Source organism: Armigeres subalbatus, chromosome 2, assembly GCF_024139115.2.
Source record: "Armigeres subalbatus isolate Guangzhou_Male chromosome 2, GZ_Asu_2, whole genome shotgun sequence".
Classification (NCBI taxonomy): domain Eukaryota; kingdom Metazoa; phylum Arthropoda; class Insecta; order Diptera; family Culicidae; genus Armigeres; species Armigeres subalbatus.
The window spans coordinates 7,723,780-7,747,146 of NC_085140.1; the positions used below are offsets into that span (position 1 = coordinate 7,723,780).

The window sequence follows — 23,367 nt, forward strand, 5'->3', positions numbered from 1 at the left end:
GCATTTCTAATTTCGTTTCGTTTCGTTTCGTCAGGAAAAAATGTGTTATCGCATACCCTTAGTTGATACAACCGTTCTACCAGCTTCTACCAGCTTTACTCAACAGAAACTTTCCGTGAATTTTCGTAGATTTTCCTGTAGAAGTTAAGAACAGTTTTTCGTGAAAATTCTGAAGATTCTCATGTAAATTGCGACGAATTTTCTGCTGATATTCCAAACAATCTTATTTGGGTATTCCAAAGAGCTTCTCTTTGTTATTCCAGAGATTTCTCGAAACTTCAAAATAGTTCCAGTGGAAAATCCGAAAATATTTTCCAAATTTTGAAAAAACTTATAGAATTTTCTGGAGAAGTTAGATTTTTCATGCGAAATTCAAATGATCCTACCTTTAAAGTCTTGAAGATATCCCGAAAAAATGCAAAAAAATAAAGAAACGTAGTTAAAAAATCGCCACGCTGATTCATGCCGCCGCCGCTGCCGGCTAAAATGGAATTCGGCGTGACGCCGAAAACACCGCCGCCGCTGTTCAAAATTCTGACAAACGCCGCCTCCGTCGAATATTGGACCGGCGCACACCTTTGACTCGAGGAGCACTACTTTCTCGATCTTCCAACTATCCGGAAAGTTGCCTTTAGAGCTCTTATATTACCTTCACTGCCCAATGAATTGGCAATGAGCTCCCGGAAGGCCAAGCTCTTGATTGTAGGATCCTTCTTTAGCTCGAACAGCAACTCTTCCTTCTGCGTACGCCTAGTTCTCACCACTTACTAACCCAAGTCTTTTAGTTCCTGCTTCAGGACCGCTTCGTACGACGTTTTATCGCTCACTTCTACGATCAGGGCGTCACCCTTGATTCTCTTCCAAGGAGAACGACGTTTTTCTTTTTTCTACTCTTCCCTCCTCTTTTTCAAATTCTCCTTCTGCTTCTTCCTCTTCTCCGACTGGCTTTCCACGGTCTACAAGTCACCATCCTTGACACGTTCCAACAGCATGCTGGCGAAGTCTTGCACGTTCCGTTGCTTTTTCGTGACTTCCTGTTCTCGGGGCGAGTCCCTCATAGATAAAAATATGTTTTCATGCACATATTTGGAGCATGCAAATAAACGCAAATTTCAATCAATATTAGTGTTCTTCCTAATCAAAATTAATTTAAATTATGCTTACTTGTAAAATTCAATCAAATTCGATTGAATATCGAATGTTTATTCGTTTGTTGGAATCAGCTGCAATTTTACACGTCGTTGAATTTACAAAATTATTGGCTGTGCTACCTCGCTTTTCCATGCGAGTGATTCGGAGGTTCTCAGGTGCCTGCTCTGTTTCAACTGCTGTATGGTCCGCAGCTTCTTTCAGCACCTTTTCAGCTGCTTCGGCTCTCTGTTCGTGTTCGGCTGCTTTAACGGCGAACTTAATGCTCGTCACTAGAAGCTTGATCTACGTGTGACATTGTGCTTGTCCTTCACGAAGTTATAAAGCTCGTTGATTCGCTTCCGCACCTCTATCATGTTAGACTTCCCAAGCTGTAGCACATCCAGGGTAGTACTAAGGACTGTATCGAAAATAAGTTATCCACAATATTTTATTCGAATAAAATAGGATACATTTTTAAAATTTATTAAGAATTGTCTAGCAATATAGGGTAGAATACGGCTTTGGCAGGGTGCGACATTTGTTGGCACCCTCAACAATATTTGCGTTTTCCAGCAAACATACACTATTTATGAACATAAATTTGATTCAATCACACAATTTCAAGTCTAGGCTTTCATTTGAATAAGTTGTTTGTGTAAAAGTAGCAAGATTTGACGAATTAATCACCGAAACAAATTTGCACCTACGAAATCCTTGCCATTATTGCATCGCCCAAGAAAGCAGCAGACGAAAAGCAAACTGTTACTTACTTTTTGGATCGCCTGTTTCTTCTCTTTATCGTGTATGATACGACAAATTAGGTACGTAAACTACTTTTTACACTTTATTACCACTTGATTATCACCACAAATAGCAAATTTATCCAATATTTGCTCTATGTTTCACTAAATAAAATTGGGACTGTTCGTTTTCTTTGGCAGCAGCGCACTTCGGAATAGAGCGAGAAAATGTGTTTGTGAGCATATAAAACACACGCTAAAAAAATACCACGCACAATTCCATGTGATTTGATTTTAGCAAAACTACAAACAAAATATCCGGCGTTGGCATTTATTTTAAAAAAAGTGTTAGAATACAAATGCTTCTATTCAGATTTTTACTCAGACCATGAATTAGGGGAAGTGGGGGTAGCACGCCCATAGGGGTTAAAACGCGCCACCCCTGAATAAGGTTAAATATCCCCATTTTGATTATTTTCAATAGTCTATACGATAAAGCAATGAAAAATATTGCCATTGGATACATATATTTCATGATTTTTCTCTAGTTATACATGAAAAACTCGAAAAAACGATTTTTGCGTGTTTTGATGCAATTCTAGCTCGGTGGAATTTAGTCTTTCTGTCGCTGTTATACATTGATAAATTAATAATTGAGCCATGAGCCATGCTGCTTACTCGTGTTCTTTTTGGTCCACACGAAATCGTCGTCAAAAATGGTTTTAAAACGATTTTATGGGCCTTCAAACTTCTGAGGTCGGTGTGGGGCATTACGCCCATGCTCATTTCGTATGACCGAAACAGCTGAAACATTCGGTTAATTGCCTTAATGTAGGCAATTAAAATGAAAATCAGTACGATAAGCACATGCGCGTTTTAACCCATCCACTGGCGCATCTCACCCCGCATGGTTTCAAAATCATTTTTTTTGGGTGCTTTTAAAAAATCAAATTTCTGTGCAATAAAAATGGACAATTAGATATCTGTTATCGGTAGTCAGTCGCAGATATGCTGTTCTTCAGTATGCGCTGATGAAAACTGGCTGAAATGGTGGTTTTCATTGATAAAAATGGCATTTTCCTTAACGTGGGCGTCCTACCCCCAGTTCCCCTATATCAGAAGTGATAGCCACACCGTAGTATTTTAAGCCTTATGTGGCTGACAGAACCGTTTTCCTTTTGCAACTTTAATACTTTCCAAGCTCATCAAAAAAATCATAACCATTCCCGTTCCTACATAGCGCATTTCAACCATAAATAATTGCCTACTTTTAGGGTATTATCAATTATTCGACTGTGAAACGTAGTGTACGAATGAGGTGGCTCCAGCTCAATCTTATGTGTATAGATTTGGTTTTACATAGTTTACGTCGTTGTACACAACCCCCATGATTATTTTGATGAAACAAAAATATCATGTAAGGACCTTCAAATCTAAGGACCGTAAAGAGCAAGTTGTATATTTGAAACTGGTTAATAGACTTTTGCTTACGCGTGAAGACTCTAAATCATTACAAAAGACAAAAGATGTAAATCTTGACAGCGGACGAAAAGTATGTAAGTTCCCTTCTCCAAAATGGCCAACATTATTCAAATAGGTTAAAAATAGTAAAAGTTATGAAATTGTCAATATCTGGGTACACGGGTACCCTATCTGCCATTCACGTCTGTTTTTTGTTGGCCGCATAAGGGGTAAAATTTGTTTTACAATGTGTTTAAATGTTTTTGCCTATCTTCCACGTGACATATGTAAAATTGATGCCAAGGCTAAAATTCATTTGTTTTAATCCAGTTTTGATAATTAATAAAATTTCTCCCAAAATTGAGTGAAGCGAGATGAGCGTGCGGCCGATTTTGTTTGAATTTATGAATGAATTATGAATGAATTTTACTACTAGAGGATATAAACAACCAGCATCTGGCACCAATACATTACTAGTTTTCTACTTCCATGTCTAGTTGCTGAAGGGAGCAAAATCATTGCTGATAATAGAAATTGCTATGCCAATAGAAGAAACGTTGACCTGTTACTTTATATTAAATTTACTAGGTTTGTGGTAAAAGATATTATATAAGATATAAGTGAACACCAATCATCAAAGGAAGAGCATACGAATGTATACCAGTTGAACTATACCTGTGTTTTAGTGTAATTATTCATTATTTTTATCATTCAATTTGGCGAATGTCTTAGACTGCCAAGAATAGGTATTTTCCCCTATGTTAATTCTGTTAGTTAAGCTTGTTGAACATGAATTTTTACCTTTGGGGGTGGATAGCGAAACGCTTGGTCAAATTATCCATCTCTATGCCCTTCTTACGGAGCCATGTGTCCAAAACTAGAATTTCGATATCACTTTCAATTTGCGATACATCGGAAACAACAAATTTTCAACAAACAAACTAATTCTGATTTGAAACTTAGCATATGAATACATCGATTGCAGGGTAAAACAAACCAATACCTTCATGATCTTCTGAGTAGTAACACTTTGAAAATGGATAACTTATTTTCGATACAGTCCTTAGTTGCCATTTTTTTTGTATACTAAAAATTTGTGATTGATATTTATCTTTTCAAAAAAAAGTGGTTTTGTTCATTTTTCGATATTTTTTTTAGATTTTTGTATTTTTAATAGGGGAAAGACGGCTTTGGCAGGTTTTGTTCTATTATTGGCAGGGGGGTTTTTGTCGACCAAATTTTATGAAATTTGGCCACAATATTCTTCGATATGCAAAGAATGTTTAGGCCAAATTTGAGCCTAGTCAGTCATAAAAAAACCCCTGCCAATAATAGAACAAAACCTGCCAAAGCCGTCATCCCCCCTAGTATATTTATTCAATTGAATTGACATTAATTCTTTTTTTTTCTCAAAGATAAGATACTTATTTCTTTTACAGAAGCGCTTGAATATTTCAAGAATTTATCCTTATATTCCTCATAGTATACAATTAGAATCTGTTTCTCACCATAATAACAGTAGAATTCTTTACTGAATTTGAATATTTTTGTTGGAGTCTTCACAGACTATATTTTATATCGCTTCTTAATAGTTCTAAAATGAAATAAATAAATAATCATTCCCAAGTATTATTCTTGCAGTTTAGTATCGAGTACCTACAAGTAAATTAAATCCATATTAAAATTTCAAGAAATAATTTGTTAATACATAAAAATCATTATCGTAAACTAACTACTAAGTCAAGCATATTTGAAGGAAAAATATTAATAACAGAGGTTAAGATTGATGGGAAAGGCCAATTACACCAGAATCCTAAACTTAGGTCGATTTAAAATATTTAGTGAAAAACATTATGTAAACATGATATTGAAACTGTCAACCCTATTCTCATCTTCCATCTGCAGGAACGACGTGTACGGACTGGAGAACTCCTTCCTGGAAGCCGAATACCACTGTCGAGCTGGCTTCGAATTCCGGTTTCCGAATGCAAACGGAAACAACTCGAACCTAATCTGCCGCAAATCGCGGTGGATTGGCAAGCGGCCGTCCTGCGTTCGAATAAAAAAGCCACCATTATTGTCGTTCCCATCCTTGTCGCCATCGTCGTCACCATCATCATCATCAGCGGCCCCGGCACCGTTGACGATATCTTCGCTGAACGAGGTAACCGCAGTGGATGGCGTGGCTCAGGCTGGAGACAATTATGGCCGAAGTTTATGCGGAAAGAAACATAATTGCCAGCAAGCGTGCTTCGTGAAAGATGACAACGTGACGCGGGTTTGCTCTTGCTTCAAAGGATTCAAAATGGTTGGAGACCGGTGCGTCGGTGAGTAATGAGTTTTTGGAACTTGTTATGTAATTTCTTATTTTTTAAACAAACTATATCTGCCAAGCATTTGAGAGCACTGTTTAAGTATCTACAATAATTGATCTGCTTCCACTTTTATCCGCAATAATGTAGTCCGATTCTGCTTGTATATACAACTATTCCGGGTTTCTTAACTCTTTTAACACAGTACCTTAAAGTATCTCTTTATTTATTTATTGAGCACTTTGTGTTACTTAACCGCTACTATGTCGAAATCTACTGTGGTCTTCTGCTCTACAGAATCCACACAGAATCTATTTTAAGATATCCATTGCCTATTATTGTTGTCGATGCCAGTTCATCTCATCGTGAGTCCATTGTGACCGTCTTGTCCATGCCGTGCATCCACGGGCTGGGTATCAAACTCCTGAACATTCACATGTGAGGTTAACGTGTAGCCAACTACGCTATGGGGCCCTTTTACCTTGAAGTATTAACATATTCCATTTGGCACAGTCAGTTAAAATATTAAAATACTAAATTTACTGTAACAAAGTAAGGTCTAGTCATATTGAATAAATATCTTTAAATAACTGCAATGGAACTTGATGATTGAAACTGCTAACAATTTTAATCTTCAGTAAATCTTCGTCTTCAGGCGTGTTTCCATTGGCAATTTTCAAATTCTTATTGATGTAAATTGTTTTTTACGGTTACCATTTTACGACATTCTTCTTCTTATTGGCATTACATCCGCACACTGGGACGCCTCGCAGCTTAGTGTTCATTAAGCACTTCCACAGTTATTAATTGCGAGGTTTCTAAGCTAGGTTACCATTTTTGAATTCGTATATCATGAGGTTAGCACGATGATACTTTTTTGGCCAGAGAAGTCGAGACAATTTCCAATCTGAAAATTGCCTGGACCGGCACCGGGAATCGAACCCAGCCACCCTCAGCATGGTCTTGCTTTGTAGCCGCGCGTCTTACCGCACGGCTAAGGAGGGCCCCTACGACATTAGTTATGGTAAAAACTGTGCGTTGAATACTGCTATTGTAAGGCCTATGTACTCTAGAATTCCCGATTTCTATTTATTCACACCCATATACATTCTATGGGACTTGAACCCAACTAATAAATATTCCATTATACTCAGAACTGCGCCAGACTGTTCCAACTCTAATCGCACACAATGTAATTTTTCCATCAAATTTCAAATTTCCTCCCGGAAACTCATTCAATCCATCGGGAAAGGAGCTCTCCAGCGTAAAACCACCACGGGGAAAAATAAAAATTTATTACCTCGTTTTCCGAACCAATTTATCAAACGAGCACACTTGACTGTCACACGATGCGGCGGCAAGGTACAAATTGCCAACATGCCACCGTCCCATCGTCATCGTCCCTTCGATATTGACTCTTCCGGTTGGTCGTCGTCGTCGTCGTCGTTGTCATAATGCCGTCGGTCCTAATAAATTCCAATTTTGCAGCCATCATTCAATGGAGGGCCCCATCCTCGGACTCGTCTTCTTCAACCTCTCTATTTAGCACGATGGAATAATTTATGAAAAAGAATCAAATTTTTAATTGACAATATATCATCCGGGAGCTGGACGGCGCGCTTTGGTGCCCTTTGCAGCTACCGAAACGACAGAATACACAAAAAAGGACACAAAAGCTGTCGGCATGTAAAAAATCAATTAAGATGATGGCTTTCCCGTTTTCTCGCTGAGTGAGGGAAACCCGCGGTAGGTGGGCAGTTTGCGAAAGATGATTTATAAGCCATCTGTGGCGAGCAAAAGTGGCCAGGGAAAGAACGGGCCTGAGCAAAGATTTAGAGCTCTTTTCATCGCGGTGCCATTAATTTGTGGGCTCTGCGACGGGACCACAGTAGAGCAGGAGAAGTGCCTAATGGGAGATAGAGTGCGGTAACTGTAATCCATTGGAAATTGGTGGAAGAATATTGATGGTCATTACGATCGCAGTGGGGGGTTCCACTCAGGAGCGTTTGAGCTTTAACTTGTTTGCTGAAGTAGTACGGTAGCGAAAAGGGAGTGATTGCGCGTGAATACCGATCGTAATTTGTTCCGCGGCTTGGCTCGGGTGAAGTTTGGTCGTAAAAAATCTGGCGGAAGGGGTGCATTAAGGATAAAGATATATTTATTGCTCTTTTTGGGAATGAAGAGAAGTTTGGGAATGTTTTCATTGGTATATAAATAACCAATGCTTGGTGTAATTAAGTTCATTTGAAAATGAGCAACAGATTTTAAATGATTTCGGAAAAATTATTGGAATTATTACTACATTTATTCGTAAAATTTTTAGCCCATCTCAAACTGATTGATAACAAATCGAAGAAGTTATTTTCTGGAAAAACTCGAACTCTTAACCTCCCGCATTTTTTATTCTATCAGGCATTTAATTTGTGACTAAAATAATGAAAATGTTTTTCAAGGTCATTTAGAGTAATTCCCTTGAAAATTTAGATGAATATTCCGGAGAGATTCATAAGAGTGTCCAAAAAAACCCTTTAAAATTTCTCGAAAAACAAACACAAGGAAAACATTCCACGTCACCATCAGCGCTGGCTAAAATAGCACTCGGAGTGATGCTGAAAACCTCGCCGAAGACCAATCTTGGACCGACGCACATCACTTCTTGGAATACTTTTTCTATTCTTAATCCATCAGTATGACACTATCATATTTTGTCGGTCTTTTTAAAAAATTATATCGACAGGGCATCATCAAAGATTTCTGTGCTCCTTCATAGACTGAGGGGCGTTCTGCTTTTCTTGTTACTTATAATGCCCACCCACTCCATCTTTATAGTCAAAGAAGACTCTAGTCAAAGAACATCTCCATTTGCCTGCTAGCGCGGAAATGTCCGTTATCGGGTAGGGGACGCATGCTGTCTGATAGGTAGGTGGAGATGCGCAGCCTCTTTATTTCAGAACGCGACAGAGATCGGTAGACGGCGCAAAAAACCGCAGTCATTCGCAGACTTCCACTGAATCGATGATTTCCGTTTGCGGTTGGACCTTGTTATCTGCGGAGGTGTCAGTTTCATACAAATAGCAGGAAGTTGGGAGGAAAAGGAGCAATTGGGTTCCATTGGGTAGAGTTTGATGGGGCCGATAGGACGGTTGGCCTTGTCATTTTATTTGATGATTATGATTCTGCTTTGATCATAGCTGACATCTTTCAGATATTTGGCGCGTGATTGAAAACCTTGTATTGAACCATGAAAGTAAATAATAATACTCCCCATAGCCCGTTTCAGTCAATGTAGTGTATCAAAATAGCAACGAAATGAATTGCTTATTTAGCTTGAATTGCGGTATCCCAAACACGACAACAGACTGCTCAATATTTCTTGGATAAAAGAAAGCTCCAATGAAAATTAATGTGTCGCATATCCTTGGAAAATAGTTCTTCCCTAATCTATGTAGCCGCAAAACACAAAGTGAGGCGAGATTGCTTTCAAGATTCCATCACCACCAGATGAATCAAGCCAGTTAGTTCCGTGTCACAAAATGGCATCGCTTGGACTGGGAGGTGGCGGCGAGGTGGACCAGTGAAGAACACAAAAGCACAAAACAGACAACCCGCTGCGCCCGGTGGCTGGGCGGATAAACTTCCAGCAATAACATTACCAGCAGGACATCTTATCCTTGGCCGTTGGTTGTGACTGTGTTGAAGTTCCACTTTCTTCGCACACACAAAAACGTGAAAGATAGTTGTAAATCATCCGTTTCAGAACTGACTTCTCTGTGAGTGAGGCGGTGAAAAAGAAGGAGCGGCAGCTTTGCGTTTGATGCACTACCAACAAGTATCAAGGATGAAGAATGATGTACTTTTGTTGTCATCGTCTTCGTAGTCGCCGTGCAATGTGACAAAGTTGTGTAGCTCGGTGCTTTGGTCAACCAAAAGTCAAGTTGACGTTGAATAAGAAGCAGTAGAATAAGAATGGGTTCAGTATTTAGTGTGTTCACAAATCAGGTGATAAGATTTTTTTTCTTTTTCTGGGGTGCTAATTAGGCTTGTAATTAGGTTCAAAAACTAACTACCTACAAATGCTTGTAAAAATAAATGGAATAATTAGGTTTTTGCATTATTTTCTATTTCAGATATCAATGAATGCACGGAATATGGAGAAGATCTGTGCGAGTACGGTTGTTCGAACACAATTGGATCGTTCATATGCAAATGCCCCAAGGGTCTACGAGTTACAGACAATAATAAGTGCATGGGTAAGTAAGCATATATGTACTTACTTATGTAGAGTCTAATGGAGTGTTGAAATACTTTTAATTTTCATAGGAGAATGCTTACATATTTGTATATCGTCTATCATTTTTGTGGAAAACTGTTTTCTAATGAAAATAATAAAAAACAAAGTCTTGAGAGAAAATTTATGACAGGGAAAATCTAGGGAGTTTGATCGAAAATTAGAAGTAAAATTCCCTTAGGAACTTTTCGAGCTAAAAATACTAAAAAAAGTTGTGGTTGCACGCAAAGGTAACGTAGGGCTACGAAGCTGTTTATAATCGGTTTGTTACTAGCAAATCGGGATCGGCACTTCTGCTTTACACATGTCAAATATTGCAGCACCGCTTTTGACATTGATTAAAAAAAAATGTTTTAATTTCTACAGAACAATATGCATTTTTGCAATTTTCAGATTTTGCTAATGCTGCTAATGCTGGGAAAATTGTTTATGGCGGCTAACATTTCCTCATCATAGGTTCTAATTTATCAAATTATCGTTACAATTTCTAAAAACTTCACATTCCACAAATGCTAGTCAGCTAGTTTGGCACGGCAAATGCTTGGTAAAGCGTACTATTGGTACTTCGCGTACCTGAAGGAATAAAATAGACCCCATCTCGCGGTCCTTAGCCTCTTACTCAGCAACTCCTAACCCTACCTCCCCGCGGTGCTGGCCAGGATACGAGCAACCTTAGGGAAGATCGGGTAACCAACCCCGGTGGGAACTATGGTCGTATGCTGACAGGGAAGGGGGGGTTTGCTCCTCTCCGGAGGTGTAAATCTTATTGAGCGTCTGTTCTCCATGTCAGGATCGGCTCACAACAGCGTCTGTTCTCCATGTTAGGAGCGGCTGATCATCGTCCGAGTGCCAGCGAGGGACTCTAAGTGAAACTGTGCACCATGGTCCACCGGAAATAAGGAGGAACGGTCCTCCGGAAATTTAGGGGGTTTGGTGTCAGGCCCTGCAAGCCAGCCAAAAAAAAACTCACGCAACGGACAATCAACAAGAGAGTACGGACCGGGACCATCGGCGAAGACCACTGCGAAGAGAAGGGACTAGCGATTGGAAGCTCGGTTCGTGGAACTGCAAATCTCTCAACTTCATCGGGAGCACACGCATAGTCCTTCCCTCGGATATGTTACCTTGCCGCGGTGGGTCGGCTTACGCCATTAGCACTGAGATGGCAACCAAAGACATATCCTGACGTGGTGGTATCACATGTTGACTATTTTTGTTTGGTGCCGCGTTACATATCTGGCATTGACGCACTAATTTACGGCATTTGCATGTGATCCAACGGACATCGTGTCTTGGAGCCTTGAATGGTAGTGCAGTCAGGCAGAGGCCTTTTCATCAGTGATAATGATGTGAGTTCTCTTCTTTTCTGCAATACTTTTCTGATGCGTTCCCTGTGACGCTGAGTCGTAGCCTAGCCACGCTTACGTTTAGCTAGCTAGGCATTTATTGAAAAACAAAGTATTCAAGATATTCGTGAAAACAAAGTATTCAAGATATAGGGAATCGACTGCTGGATTCACTGAGTAGAAAGTTTTTTCAAAACTAGGAACGTGGTGCCAGTTTTATTTTGTTATGCCTCACTTCGAAGAGCAATAATAAAAAATACCACGCATTATAATGATGGTATATGAACAATCTTATAACGGCTTCATTCTCGATAATTTTTACAAACAGATAGGCAATAGCCGCGATGAAGCTTTAGCTTGCCACCGAAAAGTGAATCCTATACCTGACCTTGATTAGAACTTAATAGATAATCACCTTAATTAATCAACGATAAAACTACTTGTTAGAACAGTTTAAAGCTATAGGCAACCTTGACAAAAAATATAATGGAACAAACTAAGTTCTTTAGCAGTTTCCACTTTTACATGGTACAACTTACATTGAGTTTGTAGTGTCGACACAGCTTAAAAACATTGACGAAACAATGACTTAGGTAAACAAAGTGATTTGACGAATGCATAACCTACACTCAGAGCAAACAAAGTCAATTAATTTTCATTCTGCATAAATAAAAGTTAAAAAATAGAACACTAATACGCAATATTTTTTATATTTTCAATGTGGTCACAAAAAGCTAACACATTAAATAACTTATAATTGTACTATATGACTAAGTGGCCTTTCAAACCACATCAGATGCTTCTAAGGCAAAAAAGAAGGCATTTTAAACATTGCTTTTAATAACTAGAAAAACGTTGTACTAGAAATCTTGAAATTATCATCAGCCTTTGATCATTGACTAGTTTGCATTCAATTACATTTTGCATTAGTGTCGAGTCGATTCCAAATCCGAACCTCACTTTACCCCATCCTTATCCTACCCCATGGCGTTCAAGTGGTCTGCACGGACTCTTCTGCCATTACCCTCTCTATTATCGGCTTTGGATTGACTTGCGCTCTCATTGCCCCACCAAACGCTGCAAAATGAAAATGAAAATGAAAACTTCATCGGGAGCACACGCATAGTCGCCGATGTGCTCAAGGACCGTGGATTCGGCATCGTAGCGCTGCAGGAGGTTTGTTGGAAGGGATCATCTAGCAGAGCTGCGGCAACACATACGAGCTGGGAACAGCTTTCATAGTGATGGGCGATATGCAAAGGCGCGTGATCGGGTGGTGGCTGATCAATGAAAGAATGTGCAGGTTGAGGATCAAAGGCCGGTTCTTCAACTTCAGCATAATCAACGTCCATAGCCCACACTCCGGAAGCACTGATGATGATAAGGACGCATTTTACGCGCAGCTGGAACGTGAGTACGACAGCTGCCCAAGCCACGACGTCAAAATCATCATAGGAGATTTGAACGCTCAGGTTGGCCAAGAGGAGGAGTTTAGACCTACTATTGGAAAGTTCAGCGCTCACCGGCTGACGAACGAAAACGGCCTACGACTAATTGATTTCGCCGCCTCCAAGAATATGGCCATTCGCAGCACCTACTTCCAACACAGCCTCCCGTATCGGTACACCTGGAGATCATTACTGCAGACAGAATCACAAATCGACCACGTTCTGATTGATGGACGGCACTTCTCCGACATTATCGACGTCAGGACATATCGTGGCGCTAACATCGACTCTGACCACTATCTGGTGATGGTTAAACTGCGCCCAAAACTATCCGTCATCAACAATGTTCGGTACCGACGACCACCGCGGTACGACCTAGAGCGACTGAAGCAACCTGATGTCGCCACTGCATACGCGCAGCATCTCGAGGCAGCGTTGCCGGAAGAGGGTGAGCTCCTCTTGAGGACTGCTGGAATACAGTCAAAGCAGCCATTAACGACGCAGCGGAGAACAACGTCGGGTATATGGGTCGAAGTCGACGGAACGATTGGTTCGACGAAGAGTGCAGACAGATTCTGAAGGAGAAGGACGCAGCGCGGGCGGTCGCACTGCAGCAATGTACCCGCCAGAACGTGGAACGTTATAGACGGAAGCGGAGACAGCAGACCCGCCTTTTTCAGGAGAAGAAACGCCGCCTGGAAGAAGCGGAGTGCGAGGAGATGAAACAGCTGTGCCGTTCTCAAGATACACGCATGTTCTATCAGAAGCTCAACGCATCCAGCAAAGGCTTCGTGCCGCGAGCCGAAATGTGGCAGGATAAGGATTGGAGCATCTTGACGGACGAACGTGTGGTGATCGAAAGGTGGAAGCAACACTACGAGGAACATCTGAATGGCGCTGAGAGTACAGGCAGCGGAGGAGATGACTACGTCAGTTCAGCGGACGATGGAAGCCAACCAGCCCCCACCTTGAGGGAAGTTAAGGATGCCATTCAACAGCTAAAGACCAATAAAGCAGCTGGTAAGGATGGTATCGGAGCTGAGCTCATCAAGATGGGCCCGGAAAAGCTGGCCACTTGCCTGCACAAACTGATAGTCAGAATCTGGGAAACTGAACAGCTACCGGAGGAGTGGAAGGAAGGTGTTATATGCCCCATCTACAAGAAAGGCGACAAGCTGGAGTGTGAGAACTTTCGAGCGATCACCATCCTTAATGCCGCCTACAAAGTGATATCCCAGATCATCTTCCGTCGTCTGTCACCATTAGTGAATGAGTTCGTGGGAAGTTATCAAGCCGGCTTCGTTGACGGCCGCTCGACAACGGACCAGATCTTTACTGTACGGCAAATCCTTCAAAATGCCGTGAATACCAGGTCCCAACGCACCATCTGTTCGTTGATTTCAAGGCGGCATACCACAGTATAGACCGCGTAGAGCTATGGAAAATTATGGACGAGAACAGCTTCCTGGGAAGCTTACCAGACTGATCAAAGCAACGGTGGATGGTGTGCAAAACTGTGTGAAGATTTCGGGCGAACACTCCAGTTCGTTCGAATCGCGCCGGGGACTAAGACAAGGTGATGGACTTTCGTGCCTGTTGTTCAACATTGCGCTAGAAGGTGTCATGCGGAGAGCCGGGTGTAACAGCCGGGGTACGATTTTCAACAGATCCAGTCAATTTATTTGCTTCGCGGATGACATGGACATAGTCGGCCGAACATTTGCAAAGGTGGCAGAACTGTACACCCGCCTGAAACGTAAAGCAACAAAAGTTGGACTGGTGGTGAATGCGTCAAAGACAAAGTACATGCTTGTGGGTGGAACCGAGCGCGACAGGGCCCGCCTGGGAAACTATGTTACGATAGACGGGGATACCTTCGAGGTGGTCGAGGAATTCGTCTACCTCAGATTCTTGCTAACGGCTGATAACAATGTCAGTCGTGAAATACGAAGGCGCATCATCTGTGGAAGTCGGGCCAACTACGAGCTCCAGAAGAAACTGCATTCAAAAAAAATCACCACCGCACCAAATGTGGCATGTACAAGACACTGATAACACCGGTAGTCCTCTACGGATATTGAACATGGGCAATGCTCGAGAAGGACTTGCAAGCACTCGCACTATTCGAGAGACGAGTGCTTGGGACCATCTTTGGCGGTGTGCAAGAAGACATGTGGGGCAGCGAATAATGAACCACGAGCTCGCCCAGCTCTACGGCGAACCCAGTATCCAGAAGATAGTTAAAGCCGGAAGGGTACGATGGGCAGGGCATGTTACAATAATGCCGGGCAGCAACCCTGCAAAGATGGTGTTCGCCTCTGATCCGGCAGGTACAAGACGGCGTGGATCGCAGCGAGCGAGCAGGGCAGACCAGGTGCTAAACGACTTGGCGAGCGTGGAGCTGCATTCGAAGATGGAGAGATGCGACCTCGAACCGTGTATTGTGGCTTCAAATTGTTGTTTCAGTGTTTTCTGTTTAGATGTTAACTTAATAAATGAAATGAACTAAGCAAAAATTTAGCAATTAATAGGAAAACACGTTCCTTTAAACATGGTCAAGAAAAACAATAAAAGTCTTGCTATTTTCCCATCAACGTGTGACAAATGAGCCCAAAAATCTTTGGAAAATGATCCATATAAACTATATTTTGATCCACAAAACTTCAGATTTTTCACTTCAGAAAACTTCAAATTATGGATCACCATCACGATCAAAATTGCGCAAATTTTATGTGACATTTTCGGTCAAACGACTATTTCTCCCAAACGGAAGTTTCAGTCTAAAGGCTCACTAGGGAAAACACCTTTGTTGGCCAAGTTACGAGCTCGGTTGACCCAACAACCGTTGCGGACAAACGGTCAATTCCGGCAAATGGAATTCGGCTTATCGTGTTATTGCCAAGTGGCATTCGAACAAATGGCTTTTCGCCGAATGACTTACGGCATAACGACAGAAAGAGCAATCTGGCCAAAAGGTTTTTGACCGAATAAACCATTAGACCAAAACCCATCTAGCCGAAAATGTCGTTGAGCCGAACCAGTCATTTAGCTGAAAAAATCGTTTGCCAAGAATTAGTAAAATTTTCGAAGAATCTTTTCATGGATATTATGAACATTTTTTTGTGGAAATTCGGAACAATTTCTCGTATAAATTCTAAAGAATTTTTAGTGTTAATTCCGAATATTTTTTTGTGAATTCCAAAGAGCTTGACATCCAGTCGTGTAGACCTTACTCCATGTATTTCTTGGATTGCCTTGAACTTATAACATGAACGCATTCACGAAACACAGGTCCAAGCACTAGGAGGTATTTCAAATGGTGTTGGTCCCGAGATGGGAATTGATGGTATGAATTCTCGGAATGTTTGAGCAGAAAATATTTCGTTCAATATTTGGCATCGTGGTGGAAAAGGTGAATGGTACAAATGCTTGTTGTGCAAAGTGTACAAAAAGGCTGACATCGGCAGGCTGATACAATCAGGCAGATTACAGTGGGCTGGAAATGTAAAGCATAGGCCGGATGAGATACCTGCAAAAACAGAGACCCTGGAAAATAATGTGGGCTCAGAGATAGACTCCGCACTTGCAGGCAGGCGGTTGGCAGTTAAAAAACGAGAGACCTAGAATATGACGTTACATGTGTTCTTTTGTTTCGAACAGCGCTCCGTATTAGGGTTGCTTTTTGTCAAATACCAGTATTCGGTATTTGATGGAGTCAACCGGATACCGATACCGGTTTTTGTGAAAATTTCAGATAGTAAACTAAAAACTTTTGATTTGGACTTTTGGATGAAAAACAATATTTGTTGACAAACTTCAAATGTTTAAATCATTGCTTGTTGTGCTGGGCAAAACGAAACTTAAATAGACATTACATATTGAGCGACTCATCTCCCAATCTGCATTGGATTTTGTTAGCAATGTTGCCAACTACTGAGAATGCCCTCTCTGGTTCAACCGAAGTAGGACGAATTGTTCCAAGACTGTCGAAAATCAGTGCCAAATACTTATTAAAAGAAACATGTATGATTAATGACAATGTTGATCGTTGTGGCGTAAACTTCGTCAATGATGCTTACTTGGGCAAAGTTACTCATGCGCGCATTTAATTGTTGTATTTTCTGCTTGGGGCCCTCCTAAAGCAAGACCATGCTGAGGGTGGCTGGGTTCGATTCCCGGTGCCAGTCTAGACAATTTTTGGATTGGAAATTGTCTCGACTTCCCTGGGCATAAAAGTATCATCGTGTTAGCCTCATAATATACGAATGCAAAAATGGTAACCTGGCTTAGAAACCTCGCAGTTAATAACTGTGGAAGTGCTTAATGAACACTAAGCTGCGAGGCGGCTCTGTCCCAGTGTGGGGATGTAATGCCAATAAGAAGATTTTCTGCTCGATGAGTCTTTACTGCTTGTTACCGAATATTTGTCCCATCTATGCTGGATTTCCTATTTATATGGGACAGATATGCGATTACAGGCAGTTGAGCTGATAAAAGTAGGTGAAAATTATTCCAGATTTTTTATACTGACAGCAAAATTTGAAATACCGAAAATACCGGTATTTTTCGTCTCTAATACCGGTATTTTCGGTACTCAAAATTGGTCGGTAATACCGGTATTACCGGTTTCGGTACTACCGGTTAGACCACCCTACTCCGTATGAACATCACGAATCTAATTTGAAGTGATGTGTTATTCGTCTGGTTAGTGTTAAGTGTTCTGCTTTTTTTTCCTCAACCAACGCAACCAGAGCCGTTTTCCACGATATTATAAAGCTCGAATATTTTTGGATTTTTTTGTAGAGCCACATTTTCCATTGAAAGATGTTTACCTAGATTATCAATTGAATCTTTGAAATGTAGTAATGTAGTCCAATTTATTTTTCAAAATATTCCCACCTTGTTAGAAAGAAACAACGACCTAAATTTTGTTAAGATTTTTCATCTTCTGTCATCCACTCAAGAACACTTGTTTTCCTTCCAAATGGTTATACTGTCAACTATTCGCAAGCATGTACAAAAAATGGAATTCATTTCATCGTATTTATCGGTAAAATGGCTTCCACCGCAAATTGGCAGCATCTCATGGCATGAACGTCTTCACAAAGCCAAAAGCTCTGAGCATCGTGGCCACCCCTTTATAGAACCCAGCATGTCGTGCGGTGCATACAATACTACTATCCTGGCTTGGATCAGAAATAAGAGCTTTTGGTTGCGGCTGGAGGTTGGTGGTTCCATCTCCCATACCATCTGGCAGCCGTTTGTTGGTTGCTTCGCTTGCTACCAGATTGAAGCAATAACTATCACTTGTTACATTGCTCCCAGGAAACCGATGCAAACTGACTTGAAAACCAGCTTAAATCGAGATTATAGTATTTGCATGTTTTAATTACTCTCGCCTATAGTGGCTTTACAATGCTTGTACGAGCAAAATAGTCAACCCGAACCGGAGCCAAAGCCATCGTCTCTGTCCGGTGACCATGGGCAGATGGATGCGGTCGGACAAACTCGGTAAACAAATTGAATTTTGAAGTGGGTTTGAAATTATTTAGAGTTTCCAAGCCATGGGCAAAATGAATTGTGGTTTTCACAAGCTTGTTGTATTGATGTTTTCAATCTCTTTATTTGATGTTTCTTGGAAATATATCCCAAGATATTTGGACTGATACAGTGTCCAACCAATATCTATCGGTTTTCGATTAAGCATTTTATTACATTCAGAAAACTATTCTTCTGGAAGTTTAATATATAGTTAATCTTATTGGGAAACCTATTTAACATAAATAAAAGTTAATAGAATAGCAGACACAGACAAACTACATGTTTTCCTGTAAGATTTGATAATGTGTTGAGGAACTGTTACATTGTAATATATGAAACATTGGAGTTATGTACGAACGTGTTCGATTGTCAACACAGCACAAGGAAGTAAATAAATGCGCAGCTGTTTGTGAATTGGCGATACCTATGAGCTGAGGTGGAAAACTAATTTTCTATCTCAGTTAGATCGTGCATAGGCTTCTACAACGATGCCATAGCTGGTTATAACAGCTAACCTGTCGGCAGAGCGACGACTTTCTGCCTACACGTTCAATGTGGCTAGCCATGCTCTGAAACATATTTAAATATGCAAATTGCAATTCCAAACAGTCTAAATTCCATAAACATTCATAATAACTTCAAATCAAATTCGCACAACTTGGTCGTCTGTCTTGTCTGACCAACATGCCAGGGTTGAGTCTACAACTAAGATAACAATTTCTCGACACCATCGGCCGTTGCAGCCGCATCCGTTCAGCCATCCCAACTCAACTTCGTTCGCCCGAAGAAGGGGATGACGAACAATGAGTTCTATTCCCAGAGAGTAGCTTTTCTTCCCAATACCTTTTTTGCACCTAATCTACATTTTCTGCCTCTAGGAAATTTCGATACTTGCCTAGTCCAAGATTTTCCCATTTTAGTCTGAGCAGTAGATTGTGTGCCGTTTCTGATTCGATGAAGAGAAATTTTCTATCGTATAGAAAAAGAAACCTAGACACTGCCACAGGGTCTCCGGGGGAGGGAGGAACAAACTGTAACGAACTTGCCAGTCATTCGTAAGCTCGTTTCAAAAGCGAATATTGAATGATATTCGTTGAAAATGCAATTCTGTATGCTTTTGATCAGTGATACCGCTTTGTATTCAATGCGGCTCAGATGATGACATTACGAGAAGTGTCACCATTTTACTGGTGAAATTTTTGCTTTGAGAATATTATCCTCGACTCTTTTGATGATAGAACCTCAAATGGAAACGGATGTTGGGTGATGCGTTACACAAGAGTAGGTTGCTCGAGTTTAGAGTCTCTTCTTGGTTTTGTGGGTAACTATTTCCTTGTTTCGTTTAGGAAAGGGAATCCTCTGCTGATTATAGCAGAAAAATAATGTCGTTCGTTTCAACAGGGTTGCTCGTTCAAAAGCGTGCGAAAGAGTTGTGAACCGATAGTGATTTTGGTTGGTTGTTTGCCAATTTGTAACTGTAAAAAGTGCAAAATAAAATATGAAGCCTTACTATATGCACAGTACCGACATTTTCAGTCATTTTCAAAACATTTGAGAAGATAACATCAGTTGCACATTCTTCAGATGATGAAATAAGTCACCATGCGCCTCCACTTTTTTTATATGCTTGAGGTTGTTTAAAATTTGCTAACAGAATGCCCATAACCAAACCTACATTTTGATGTTAAAAAAAGTCGAGTCAAGTACGAAACACTGAAGACGGCCTTACTGTTCAAGTCAAAATACGAATCTGTTAAAGCTACAATCAAGTGGTGAAAATCAATGGGATAGTACGAACTAGTCTTATGACAAGTGACACGTTAAAATAGCTTTAACGCTCCTAAGCGAGTTCATCTCTGCGACGGCGACAACTAGTCGCCGCGATTCTATCGTTGGGTCGCTGCAGGCGATGTTCCATTTACGTTTCCATACCAACGGCGACAGAATCGCAGTCGCCAAGCGATAGAATCGCGTCGCGACTGTCGCATCGCGTGTGTTGAGGGGAACCATTAAAATGATTTAATTTAAGGAAACTCTGATTTGGATATGGAAAATCTCAATATTTTCCTCTCATGGTATTCATGGTATCCGGCATCAATATACTACCACACTCAACCCTCTTTTTACGGCAATTTTTTATACGTCACTTCGTTTTACGGCCTCCTTTTTACAACAGGTGACGTAAAAACAACTTTAAACATTATATATTGACATCCACAAGTGAACATATAAGAAAGCTCTTTTAGAAACCAAATGAGAAGAGAAGTTCTTGTGCATCTGCAACATTTGCCTTCAACAATTGTTCCATTCCAGGTCATCCACGAATTTCCTGGATTCCACACGCGACACCAAGTCCTCAAGTTCTACTCGCGTAACTAAAGGTCTGTAATCCATTTAAAAAAAAATCATGCCTTTTCTAATCCGTCGAATCAAATTGGATACGCCTTAAGTAGAGTAAGGCAAGAGTACGCACTTAGTTTTCAATCGAACACCCAAGTCTGAATATCAAATCAATGTCGACGATTTGTATACTATTCCTATATGTTACCCATCAGGAAAGTATTGAAATTATTGAACATCGTTTTAGTAGAACCTTTACTGCAAGACACCTGAAAAACGCACTCTTCCTAACAGGTGAGATAAGAGTACGCATTTTTTCAAGAATTAATACCATTTAATTGATGTTTATTGAAAGTATATTGTGAAATTACCAAAGATTTCATAATTCTGAAGGGGGGGGGGGGGTCCTAGAAATGTGTACTTTCATACGAAAAAAAAATGTTTTTGCCTTTCTCGTACAACAAAGTTGTACCGAAAGGCTATCATTTCACTCCGAGAACGAGCTTTTTATAGAAGCCTCGGAGACCCATAGTGTTATATACCAATCGACTCGGCTCGAAGAGCTGAGCAAATGTCTGTCTGTCCGTGCGTATGTATGTGTATATATGTGTGTGTGTGTGTGTATGAGTGTGCACAAAAGCTAAGAAAAACATTAGACAACTTTTCATATTCCGTCGTCGGGGGTGACAATGGGTCAAATGGGGGTGAGAATGGGTCACTGTTTCAACTACTTAAAATGCTTGTAGAATAGATTGAATGTATCTGAGGGCAAGAAGACTAAAATATAAGAGACCTTTTTGCAAAGTTGATCCATTTTGCATGATTCGTCGAGAAATCATAAAACTTTTTTTACACTTATTTTTGAATTTTGAACTGAAAACTTTTTTTACACGGAAAGCATCCCCCGTGTAAAAAAGAATCGGGTGTGCACTGGATTCTGTTTTTACACGATTGACATTTTCTCGATTTTCCACTCTTCCTAAATGCTAAACGTATATTAATTATCATGTGATTTTTCTTTGATTTATTCTGGATTTTTCGAAACATGTTGCGAAGAGTTTGGTGGCAAATTAAAGTCACAAGATCAAAAATACGAGCGAAAAAAAATCGTGTAAAAACAAAATCCTGTGTATTTCGCTTCTGTGCTTTGTTCGCTAAGCTTTTTCTAACACCAAAGGGCTTCAGTTTATCCTTGAAGGGGGAACGTGTGATACTTTTCGATTTCTGTCCCTTTTTTTGTTGTAGATCTTTACGCTTTGAGAGTGGTCTTATTTCGGCCGGAGATACGGATTTGACATCAGAAATTGAAGACTCGCATGCGTACTCTTGCCCCACCCGTTCCTGCGTTCTTTTACCCCATAGCCCCAAAAGTTGTTCAGGTAATGGTATTGACCTCTTGGAAGACCAACCGGATTGGTGTTCTGCACCATAAAGTATTCTATACAATAGGTTATCGAAACGGTATAATGTCCACCTGATGGAACGTAATATGGTAATAGAATACTAGTTGCCAAAACATAATAATTTTTAGCAAAATGACCAGAAAATTATCTAACTCCATATCTCCCTTGTTGTTTATTTAAATTGTTTACAACTACTCATGGCAATAGTTGGTCAAAATACCTGTTAAACTGATGTAGTGCTGCGTGTTTATCTTTTTATTAACTTTAAAAAATAGAAAACGCGCTCTTACCCCACTCACACTCTTGCCCCACTTTAATCTAACTGTTCCGTTTCAGGTCATTCAAAAACTCCCTGGAGTATAGACCCTAAGGTTTACACGCGTATCCGAAAGGACGTTGTCTCTTTTGGATAATGCCTTGTTTGATGTATTGAACCAAATTGGGGGGGGCCCTCCTTAACCGTGCGGTAAGACGCGCGCCTACACAGCAAGACCATGCTGAGGGTGGCTGCGTTCGATTCCCGGTGCCGGTCTAGGCAATTTTCGGATTGGAAATTGTCTCGACTTCCCTGGGCATAAAAGTATCATTGTGCTAGCCTCATGATATACGAATGCAAAAATGATAACCTGGCTTAGAAACCTCGCAGTTAATAACTGCGGAAGTGCTTAATGAACACTAAGCTGCGAGGCAGTTCTGTCCCAGTGTTGGGATGTAATGCCAATAAGAAGAAGAAGAAGAAAAAGAAGAAGAAGAACCAAATTCGATACGGAATGGTCGTTTGGCCTAAACCCATTCGGCCGAAAGTCATTTGGCCGAAAGTCATTTGGCCGAATGCCACTAGGCCGTACAAACCATTAGGCCCAAAGTCATTTGGCCGAGAGGGTCGTTTGGACGAAAGGGTCATTTGGCCGAATGGGTCATTTGAAAAGTGAGAAATTTGGAGTAAGAAGAGAGACGTTTCAATTCTCACTTATCACTGTACAAAAAGAGGAGCGCGAAGTGAGAAGTGAGATGTCTCGCGCTTCTCACTTTTTACAACGAAAAGTGAGACGTCGCACTTCTCAATCCTTCGGCCAAATGGCCCTTTCGACCAAATGACCCTTTCGACCAAATGAGCCTTTCTGCCAAATAACCCTTTCGGCCAAACGACCCTTTCGGCCAAATAACCCTTTCGACCAAACGAAATTTTCGGCCAAACATCCCTTTCGACCAAATTACCTTTCTGCCAAATGACCCTTTCGGCCAAATAACTTTCGGCCTAATGGTCTGTTCGGCCAATTGGTATATTCGGCCAAACAACTTTCAGTCTAGTGGCTTTCGGCCCAATGGGTTACGGCCAAACGACCCTTCCCCGCCT

The 23,367-nt window shown here is 40.8% G+C and overlaps 1 protein-coding gene across 1 annotated transcript in view; it reads left to right on the top strand.

The window, feature by feature from the left end:
• The window catches only part of LOC134217619 (uncharacterized), a 394,075-nt gene that overhangs the window by 315,881 nt on the left and 54,827 nt on the right, over positions 1-23,367 (top strand). The window contains exons 5-6 of the mRNA XM_062696420.1: positions 5,238-5,659; positions 9,772-9,894. Coding sequence (XP_062552404.1) covers positions 5,238-5,659; positions 9,772-9,894 — 545 coding nt within the window. The remainder of the gene's footprint in view (positions 1-5,237; positions 5,660-9,771; positions 9,895-23,367) is intronic.